The 11,136-nt window shown below is 43.7% G+C and overlaps 1 protein-coding gene across 2 annotated transcripts; it reads left to right on the top strand.

Annotated features, from left to right (window-relative positions):
• The first annotated feature begins 21 nt into the window (after positions 1-21).
• Positions 22-6,866, top strand: LOC133458348 (torsin-1A-interacting protein 2-like). Of its 2 annotated transcripts, XM_061738143.1 has the most exons (8): positions 23-218; positions 1,975-2,094; positions 2,859-3,032; positions 3,390-3,494; positions 3,625-3,756; positions 3,863-3,985; positions 4,075-4,125; positions 4,209-6,865. In XM_061738143.1, exons 1-8 carry the CDS (start codon positions 146-148, stop codon positions 5,006-5,008), a joined length of 1,578 nt encoding a protein of 525 aa, XP_061594127.1. In that variant the 5' UTR covers positions 23-145; the 3' UTR covers positions 5,009-6,865. The 2 variants fall into 2 exon arrangements, with proteins under 2 accessions (XP_061594128.1, XP_061594127.1); XM_061738144.1 differs by lacking the exon at positions 1,975-2,094 and having other exon boundaries at positions 22-218; positions 4,209-6,866.
• Positions 6,867-11,136: the final 4,270 nt, after the last annotated feature.

Here is an 11,136-nt window from a genome sequence, read left to right as displayed (position 1 = left end):
CAGCGTACCGGAAATAACGTGCACCGCATTTTCCGGTGTTCAAACAATTACAAGGAAGTCATTTTTCCCGTAACCTGCTCTCATTACAGCATGGCACTTGTTTAATCGCAGTTTTTGGTGATTCCTGGTCGATTTGAAATAATCAATGGATTCCAAAACCTCTACCAATAAGGGTTCGGGTCCCTTGAGACGGTCGCAAAGACAGTCGTCAGGGAAAGGTGAGCAAAGTCCCGCTACTTAGCTTAGCCTTGTGGCTAACTGTAGCTCACAAAGTTCAGTGCAGACACGATTACATTTTTATAATTAACTCATTCACCGGTATTGTACTTTTTTTTTTTTTTTTTTTTTTTTTTTCCTCAGCCGCTCAAGTTTTATTGTTACATAATTTGATGGGCAAAGACTTGCATATATTTCTGTAATCTGTCTTCATGGTCCGTTGGAAATACTTTTATACCACTCTGTTTTAAATATATATTTATATACGGAAAGAGTATCACAAAACATTTGCAGTATCTGAAAATCCATGCTGGGTGACTGAATTCAGCGACGCCCGGGTTCAAGAAACAAGAATATACAGAACCGAAAGTGGATCCACTTCCTTGCTAATCAGATGCCCTTAATTGATCATTCATCCACTTTAAAAGCAGAAGTGTCTTCAGTTTGTTGATCTGCAGCATTCTGATGCAGAGGTGTCAAAAGTATTCACATTCATTACTCAGGTAGAAGTATAGATACTAGAGTTTAAAAATACTCCTGTAGAAGTTGAAGTATCAACTCAAGTTTTTTACTCGAGTAAAAGTATAAATGTACTGGTTTCAAAACTACTTAAAGTATAAAAGTAAAAGTAATGTAAGGGGGGAAAAAGCCATTAAGGACAAAAGCCATTGAAAATGAATGTATCTTAGTATAATGCAAATATATTAAAGAGCCATATATGTGTACTATTGAGCATTAACATGTGTTTCAGAGAGCAGAAGATATGATGACTAGTTGCCTATAAGTATGGTAATGGTGCAAAAAGTCAAACTTCAGAGGCATGTCATCATTTATCCTAACTTTTATTGGAATGTACATCCAAGTTTAGTTGCAGGAATCTGAGGGCAACAGATGTAATAACAAAACTGGACAAGAACATCTGTGCCACAACCACAACCAAATTCACTCTATCCGGATGGAGCAATTTAACTGGATAGTTTTTTTTTAAAGGCCGAAATTAAATAGAGTAACAAGGCTGTTTTCAAAATGTTAGGAGTAAAACTTACAGATAATTGTGTGAAAATGTAAGGAGTAAAAGTAAAAAGTCGTCTGAAAAATAATTACTCCAGTGAAGTATAGATAACCAAAATTTCTACTTAAGTAACGTAACGAAGTATTTGTACTTCGTTACTTGACACCTGATGTTTATCAACACGATGCCAACTGGACAAACATCAACAATGAAGTTAGAGACGCAATTGTTGTTGCATATCAAACTGGGAAGTTTCTTTTATTTTACAGACTAGATTAGGTCTATTTTTCAATAACAAGAATCCATATTCATAAATCCAGATTATTCTAAACTTTTGCCACATTTTTTATTTAGAAAGGGAGGTCTGGCAAGTTCACTCCATGCTCAGATCATGACACGTGCAGGGATATTCATAAAACCCCATAATGTGCCCTGTTTCTTGATAAAAGTTGTTCAGCAAACCGGTTTGGCACACAAAAAAAGTCATAAGGAGAAAACCTGGCCTCCAAATTCCTCAAATTTAAACTTGACCAAGCATCTTCGAAATGTACAGGAAAACGTATCCATAACTGTGTAACTTCAAAGTTTTAATTATCTCCTGTTAGGATCTTAGAGTTTGATAACATAAGACTCTTTCAGGATGCTTACAGAGTCCATTTTTTGACAAACTAGAGTTGTGTTTGTGAATGAAGAGGGCCAGCGCAATAACCCTATAGTGATTTATTTCTTTTTTGTTTCTTCTCCAGTACTACACGAACCAACCCCGAGGGGTCCTCTTAAGAGGACTAAAAAGAGCATTGAAGACAAGCCTTCTGCTACAGAAACCAGTGGTCCCAGGGTTGTTGATAATGGCTTGGAGGATGAAGGTGGGAGTTTGGTGTAAAAAGTAGTTATCTAGTGGCGCTTTTGCATTAGTACCGCCTTAACTCGGTTCTACCCGCTACGGCCCCGTTTTGCGCTTTTGCACTAGGGCTGAGGCGGGCAGAGCCGCTCCAAGCCGATACTATTTCTGTAACCATTTCAGCGAGGTTCTATACAGGGCTGAGCAGGGACTATTTCTGACGTCACCACCCTCCGCGCCACTGATTGGTCGGGGGGCGGGGACGTCATCACCCTCCACGCCTCTGATTGGTCGGGGGGCGGGGCCGTCATCACCCTCCACGCCTCTGATTGGTCGGGGGCGGGGCCGTCAAACGTTTGAATCAGGAAGCGGGAGTCAGCGCGAGAGCGACCCGCGGCTCGCAGCGATTTTATTATAAAGCGCAAAACGTCTGTTTGGTGATCCAACTCTGAGGTGCAGATGTTCATAAACCTGGTGGCTGAGGAGAGAATTAACAAAAGGGACGTAGACGGGCTGTTTTACTCTCAGCCGCTTGCGGCTCCAGCTGATTTCTCATCAGCGCCGACACGAACAAAGCGGTTGCGCAATCGAGTACGTCGTCACAGCAGCTTCACCCCAACCTGCCCACTTCTCCCCTGGCTGTGGAAAAACAAACGGGGAAAAACGGGAAGAGCCGCGACGAGCCGCACGGAGCCGAGCCGGGCTAAGGCGGTACTAATGCAAAAGCGCCATAGGAATACTTTGTACGACACTCTTGTTCAACTGTTACTTCTATTTTCTACTGAACAGAATCTCCTAGTAAAAAAATACATCTGGACACCGGAGGAGCAGATGATGACGGACTCAGTGAAAATCAAATGGATTTTGAGGAATCAACTGAGAGAATGGAGAAAAATGAAAACCAGGAATTGCACATTGTAAAGAATTCTACACATGCAATACATCTACCAAATATATGCAAAGGTTAGTGCCACAAGTAATGATAATTCACTGTTGGTTACATAATTAGCAGCACTATTCTCAGATATGACATCAATTATATACAAAATGAAACTATGGTTTATAGTTCCCTGTTTTGACCTACCAGTTGTTCTGAGAGCAAAGTGTGTGCATAAAAGCAAGTGTAGCAGTCCACAGTGCACTCACTTCAAGTTTTGTTGTTTACCATATTATTGTGTTTTCTTTTCGTCTATTTCATCTAAATGTTACCTTTCCCACAAGATAGTTAAGCTTAGATTAATCATACTAGATCCTATCAGATTTAGTCACATTTTGTTCAGTAGCTTTTGTCGAATTAAGATTTTGCCTTTGTACAAACAGACGCCCTCGGAGACAGGAATTTATCCCCTAGTGTGGTGCTCGGTCAACGTTGCAGATTGAGCCATTTGGTGATTGAGGATGCAGACCGGTCAAAATTAAACAAAGGTATGAAAACATTGCATTTTAATTTTGCTTTTGAGGAAAAAAAAATACTGTGTAGTTTTATTTTAAGTTGTGTATGTAAATATAACATTTACCGAAGATATAATTGTCCCTCTGTTTCCCATTTAAACAGAACCAAAACCACCCGTATCCCCCACCAAGTCCACCTTGGAAGTCAGAGCACCAGAGCTAAGACATTATAAACCGATCACCAGCAGTATGGCTGAGTATAAGAAGACAATGGAGCTCAAAGCTAAGAGCTTAGGTATTGTACTGGATACATTGTTATATTTTACAGTTTCAGGAAAGAAAGTTGCACTGAGTATGCATTTAATCAATTTTCACATTAACAAATGCACCCTCATCTGTAGATTTACCCAAAGTCAACCGCTTTGACACAAGTGTACTTGCATCGTCGGAGAAAACCTACACAACGCGACAACGTGTAAATAACATTCCAGCACAAAATAAGCCCATTCATCTAAAAAAACAAGGTATTACATCTATAATATAATACTCTCTTGCAACGTACAATATAGGTGAGATGCTTTTGATACAGACATGCAATTTTTTTTCTTTGAAGGGACTAAGAAAACTGTGGTTACCAAGGGAAACCCTGCAAGTTCCTGTAGAGGTATGCAACACGCATTTTAGTTCCATTATGTTTTTAGCCAAGATTCTACAAAACATGTTGACGTGCCCCTTTTGTCCTTTCAGGATTTGCGTGGTACCTCGGGGTTTTTGTTTTCCTGTTGCTGCTCGGTTCTGCTACTTACATGGCATACAAGATCATCCCGGTACTCCACAGGACTGCAAATGAAGCAAGGAGTCCATCCAGGGGGGTAAAGATAGAAACGTTTACAGATGGGTTATTACTTCTAAAGACTCAGTTTCCCAGTCAGCGGCCTGAGTTTTGGAAGAGAAGCCAGATCCACCTGCAAAAGCACATTGAAAGAGCCCACCCTACAGAGCCAGTCAGTATGATCCTCACTGCCGGCCTCAAGGCTGAGGGGACGCTACGCTGCCTATCTCACGGCCTTGCCTCCTCCTTCTCATCTGCACTCAACGCATCTGTCCTACACATTGATGGAGCAAGTAAAACCAGTCAAGAAAGTGACAAAGTGAAGCTGGATATTGACAACCAGCTGCAAGCAGCTTTTGAAGGTGATCAACCTGCAGCAGTCATCCATCGTTTTGAGGAGTTGCCTTCAGGTTCTACCCTCATATTTTATCGCTACTGTGACCACGAGAATGCTGCATACAAGCAGGTGTTCTTGTTGTTCACTGTGTTGCTGCCTCAAGATGAGCTCAGCCATGACCTGAGTCTGAAGGAGGTGGAGGAGATTGTCCAAGACTATGTTAAGGAAAAATTTGTGGGCTCCACCAGCCAAACAGCATTCAATGAAATGGATATTGACAAGTTTGGTGGTCTCTGGAGTCGCATTTCCCACCTCATTCTGCCTGTAGTGTCAGAGGAGGAGGTAGAGCACAGAGGAAAACACGTCTGCAATATTTGACTCACTAAAAGATTCAAAAGATCTCTAAGATGAGAATTTACTTCAGTTGCACTTAATCTGACATTCCATTTGGACGCATGGAATTGGAGCAACAGTTTTTATTCACATAGATTTGAATAAGATTTGGATAAATGTGTAAAAAGTTTTACAACATAATTTCACCAACAAATTATTTTAATATAAAATGGTTTTCCTCAGGCAGATAAAGCGTGCACTCTATAATGTATATACTTTGAGATGTTTTGTAGTTCAGCATCCACAGCACTGTTTAACTGCAAATTAATACATTTTCTCCATCCCCTGGCTCAGCATGGATCACACCGAATCGTTCTTTGGGACCTAAATGTTTTGTTGTCTCTTAAGGTTCTTGTTTTATTTAGGAATTCATAGATGTTCTCGTAATTTGTTAGAAACAACTGACATTTACAGAAACACCTCCATTTAATTCTGATATATGCAAAAGAAGTAATCTTGCACTGAAAGTCTGTGGGTTTATTTTGCTTTAAGTGTTCATCTTATTCAGATTACTAGCTTTTATTGAGAAAAATATTATATATTCTTAATTCTTTTTGTGAAGATGTGTATACATGTGAAGCTTTTCTTAAATTGAAATATTTTTTGATAGTTCCTTATGTATGTAATGTATATTGAGTATAAAAATGTTTGATCCTTGTAACTGTTGTAAGGAAACCACTGAAAATGTCCATTTAAGTCGTTGCAATTTCTCATGAAGTGATTTTAAATTTGTACAGAATAGTTTTGACTGAATATTCTCAAAATGTGCCTTAAACACATGAAAATAAAGCTGTGTTTGATAAGTAACATTTATAAGTTGATACTGTTCCTTGACATCAGGACCCTAGCTAGGTTTGTTGCATCTAATTAGCGTGTGATTCATGCTTTATAAAGTGTCCTCTTTGATATATACCTTTTATGTCAGCAGAGTTGACTTGTTTGTCACTCGTATGAGGAACTAAAATATTTCAATAAAAATACATTTTGATACAACGGAAAATGGCGATTTAATGACCTGTGGTAATTTATAATAGGCTAATAATGGATACGTCTGTGTCATCCATTAAGTTTGCTGACAACACGGCCATTGTGGGGCTCATCTCCCACAACGACGAGCAGGCCTACAGGACAGAGATCTACCTGGAGAACTGGTGCCATGAGAATAATCTGCTGAATGTCAGCAAAACTTTGTAAAGAACTGATTTTGGATTTCGTCAGGAAAAAGCAGAGTCTTCCATCCACTCTGCATCAGTGGATCTGTGGAATAAGTGGACTGTTTTAAATATCTTGGTTTGACATTTACTTAATTAAATTTACAAAAGAACTGTCTTGGTAACTTCAAAGTCACTGTTAAGAAAGCCAGACAGCGTCTCTACCACCTCAGAAGCCTGAGAGACTTCAAGCTCCCACTTCCAGTGCTCAGGAACTTTTACACCTGCACCACTGAGAGCATCCTGTGTGGGAGTATCACCAACTGGATGGGTAGCTGGACTAAACAGGACTTCTCACCCCTCAAAAGGGTGGTTCGTTTAGCTGAGCGGACAATTAGATCCACCTTCACCAACCGCAACCCAGTCTCACAGCGATGGAGATCAAGGGCTGTGAAGATCCTGAAGCAGCCTAATCATCCTGTAAACTCCCTCCTCTCCCTGCTGTCAGGCCGACGCTATCAGTGCCTAAAGTCTGCCACCGAAAGGATGAGTAAGAATCCCCCCCCCCCCCTCTTTTCTTTTTTCTTCAACATGCACCTTATTATTATAACAGCTTATTCATTTGATTTAATTTTGATTGTTTTTCTTTATTCTTGCAAATGGATGCTGATATGAAAAACATTTCACTGTGCATTGTACTGTGTATTACTGTGTATGACTAATAAAGATGATCTTGTCTTATCTTATCTCTTAATCGTGTCTGAATGCACCATGTCTGTGATTTGTAAAGTAAGAATTAAGCAGCAATATCTACCCTATTTCACCAAACACTGAAGTCACACAATTATTTGAATCCCATATATATATATATATATATATATATATATATATATATATATATATATATATATATACACTATATAACTCACTCACTCATCTTCTCCCGCTTTATCCGTTACCGGGTCGCGGGGGCAGCAGCCTCAGCAGGGATGACCAGACTTCCCTCACCCCAGACACTTCCTCCAGCTCTTCCGGGGGGAGTCCGAAGCGTTCCCAGGCCAGCCGAGAGACATAGTCTGTCCAGCGTGTCCTGGGTCTTCCCCGGGGTCTCCTCCCGGTGGGACATGCCTGGAACACCTCCCTAGGGAGGCGTCCAGGAGGCATCCGGTACAGATGCCCAAGCCACCTCAGCTGACTCCTCTCGATGTGAAGGAGCAGCGGCTCGACTCCGAGCTCCTCCCGGGTGACCAAACTCCGCACCCAATCTCTAAGGGAGCGTCCAGCCACCCTGCGGAGGAAACTCATCTCGGCCGCTTGTATCCGCGATCTTGTCCTTTCGGTCACTACCCAAAGTTCATGACCATAGGTGAGGGTAGGGGCGTAGATTGACCGGTAAATCGAGAGCTTCGCCTTTCGACTCAGCTCCCTCTTCACCACGACGGTCCAGTACATCGACCGCATTACTGCGGACGCTGCACCGATCCGCCTGTCAATCTCACGCTCCATTGTTCCCTCACTTGTGAACAAGATCCCGAGATACTTGAACTCCTCCACCTGAGGCAGGACTTCTCCACCCACCCGGAGAAGGCATGCCACCCTTTTCCGGTCGAGAACCATGGCCTCGGTCTTGGAGGTGCTGATTCTCATCCCTGCCGCGTCGCACTCGGCCGCAAACCGCCCCAGCACATGCTGGAGGTCCCGGTCTGATGAAGCCAACAGGACAACATCATCCGCAAAAAGCAGAGATGAAATCCTGAGGTTCCCAAACCGGATCCCCTCCGGCCCCTGGCTGCGCCTAGAAATCCTGTCCATAAAAATTATGAACAGGACCGGTGACAAAGGGCAGCCCTGCCTGAGTCCAACATGCACCGGGAACAAGTCTGACTTACTGCCGGCAATGCGAACCAGACTCCTGCTTCGATCATACAGAGACCGGACAGCCCAGGGCCCCGGACTCCATACTCACTGACCCCCCACAGAATGGCACGAGGGACACGGTCAAATGCCTTCTCCAGATCCACAAAACACATGTAGACTGGTTGGGCAAATTCCCATGAACCCTCGAGCACCCTGCGGAGGGTATAGAGTTGGTCCAGTGTTCCACGACCGGGACGAAAACCGCATTGTTCCTCCTGAATCCGAGGTTCGACTATCGGCCGTAATCTCCTCTCCAGTACCCTGGCGTAGACTTTCCCCGGGAGGCTGAGAAGTGTGATCCCCCTGTAGTTGGAACACACTCTCCGGTCCCCCTTTTTAAACAGAGGGACCACCACCCCGGTTTGCCACCCCAGCCGTACTGTCCCCTTCCTCCATGCAATGTCGCAGAGGCGTGTCAACCAAGACAGCCCTACGACATCCAGAGACTTGAGGTACTCAGGGCGAATCTCATCCACCCCCGGTGCCCTGCCACCGAGGAGCTTACGAACCACCTCGGTGACCTCGGCTTGGGTGATGGATGAGCACGCCTCCGAGCCCCAACCCTCTGCTTCCTCAGTGGAAGGCATGTCAGTCGGGTTAAGGAGATCCTCAAAGTATTCCTTCCACCGTCCGACAATGTCCCCAGTCGAGGTCAACAGCTCCCCACCAGCACCATAAACGGTGCCGGCAGAGTACTGCTTCCCCCTTCTGAGGCGCCGAACGGTCCTCCAGAATTTCCTCGAGGCCGACCGAAAGTCCTCCTCCATGGCCTCCCCGAACTCCTCCCAGACCCGAGTTTTTGCCTCCAGGACCGCCCGAGCCGCGGCCCGCTTGGCCTGCCGGTACCTATCTACTGCGTCAGGAGTCCCACCGGCCAACATACCCCGGTAGGACTCCTTCTTCAGTCTGACGGCATCCTGTACTTCCGGTGTCCACCACCGGGTTCTAGGATTGCCGCCACGACAGGCACCGGGGACCTTGCGTCCACAGCTTCGAGCCGCCGCGTTGATGGTCCTTCCTGCGGGTGGTGGGCCTACAGGAAGGCGGGCCCACGTCGCCGTTTCGGGCTGAGCCCGGCCGGGTCCCACGGGCAAAGACCCGGCCACCAGGCGCTCGCCTACGAGCCCCCAACCCCAGGCCTGGCTCCAGGGCGGGGCCCCGGTGACGCCGATCCGGGCGACGTAACGGTCCTCTGATTTCTCCTCTTCATGGTAGGCTTTGTGAACTCTGTTCTTTGTGAATATATATATATATATATGTATATATATATATATATATATATATATAGTATGAATATATGCATATTTTGATGTTTATGCATGTGTATGTGATGTTTATGTGTATATGTATACATGCAGTGATCTATTTGCATGTGTATATAATATACATATTCATATTATATGAATGTTTATTTGTATGTATATACATATTTAAATACATGTATTGGTGTATGTTTACCCATGTACTGTATACAGAAAAGAAAAAACTAAATATAATCTTTTTCCGATGAAAATGCATGTGAAAGGAAAAGGAAAAACAAAATATGTTTAATTATTTCAGTTTTGCTCCTCCATAGTCTTTGGGTAAAACACACAGACTTTGCTTCTCCAGCGTGAATGGGCTGACCTTAATATAGATGTTAGGGTGTAATTTTAGAATTGCTGTAGCTCCAGAGGTAATTTCAGTCCAGTCGGAATAGTACATACAATTAAGGAAAAGTGGTAAACTAAAGCTCCCTACTTGTGGTATTTGACTTTTTATTAGCCAGGATATATTTTCAATCCTGAGAGTAGCCAGTGAATAATGTGTTCAGAAAAAGGAAAGAAAAAAATCCGACCTCTCTGACAGCATTAATCCTGTAAAAACTCTGACCAATCTGTTTTTTGCGCTCTGAATGGCACGGATTGGTCAGAGGACCAGAGGATTGGCAGGGGGGAAAGAACCAATCAGATGCCTTCATTTTAAGTCCCGCCAACGCCCCCCTCTGTCCCATGTGCGCACTCTTCACTTCTCTTTGCTTCCAGCCTGCCTCCAGCCCCCGTGTCCACTTCCCACGGGTCCTCCTCGGCTCAGGGCTCAGAGGGTCCCAGTGTATATAGTATGAATATACACAGGGTACGGCGTAGCCCACGGCGTAGGGTACGCGGCGACGCGCACCATACTGCGTTGGTGTAACGCGGAACCATAAATCAGCCTTCAGTGTGTGCTGTGTGTGCTGTTCTGAACTTCTCTGTTGTGCTCATTTTGCTGGGATGTCGGGTCCCTCCGCCGAGACACAACTTTCGCGATATACGTTCATTGTTGTGTCTAAAAATGATGCGCAGTGCCCACCCAATCAGAAACAGTACAGATATTCTGTGATATTTTTTTGTATTTATAAAAAAATTTAATTAGAAAAAAATAAAGGATCCCCATAATTTTGATTGGGTGGGCAGGACGCACGTTTGGGAATGAGACATGGGGTAGTTTTGTTGAAAAAGTGCTGTCTAAAATGTCCTGGAAAACTCGACTCCTGCAAAAGCGCGTTCCCCAAAGTTTGTGGGGGCATGGCTTTGGACGGAGCGCTGACGGGAGGGGGAGGAGGGGGTGGGGCTTAGAGGAAGTGCCAATTTCAAATCTTGCTAGCTCTCCAAAATCAAGGACTATACCTTTAAGTAAGAAAAGATTTACAAGTAGATCTCAACAAACAGTAGCATTGTCATAAATATAACCTAGGATACAAGGACTGGACAGCAATCTCAGTCTTTTGCTAAGTGGTTGCTATTGTTCTGTGTTTTGGCAGAGGTCATTTAGGAGTATCACCAATGCCACCAAGCACATAGCTGAAGGTTATAAATAGAAACATGCATTAGTGAACTCAGCTAGGGTATTAACACGGACAGCAATGTATGTAGATGGTATCAACATTCAATTCCTCACATGTTGACTTGTATTGAAGTTTTGAACAAAAAGTAGCTCTTAATGTAGCCTGAAATGATTATGTTTTACTGACTATATCTAAGGATGCATATTTTCAGGGAAAACAACAGTGGGCTGCTACTTACA

Source organism: Cololabis saira, chromosome 13 (assembly GCF_033807715.1).
Source record: "Cololabis saira isolate AMF1-May2022 chromosome 13, fColSai1.1, whole genome shotgun sequence".
NCBI lineage: Eukaryota > Metazoa > Chordata > Actinopteri > Beloniformes > Belonidae > Cololabis > Cololabis saira.
This window is presented reverse-complemented; position numbering and strand designations above follow the sequence as displayed.

What these genes read in the sequence shown, in the direction of transcription:
- LOC133458348 (XM_061738143.1), top strand. Translation starts at nt 146, where the DNA reads ATGGATTCCAAAACCTCTACCAATAAGGGTTCGGGTCCCTTGAGACGG. An exon ending in GCTCAAAGCTAAGAGCTTAG is followed by an intron (nt 3,757 to 3,862) that starts GTATTGTACTGG and finishes CCTCATCTGTAG; the next exon opens with ATTTACCCAAAGTCAACCGC. An exon ending in CATTCATCTAAAAAAACAAG is followed by an intron (nt 3,986 to 4,074) that starts GTATTACATCTA and finishes TTTTCTTTGAAG; the next exon opens with GGACTAAGAAAACTGTGGTT.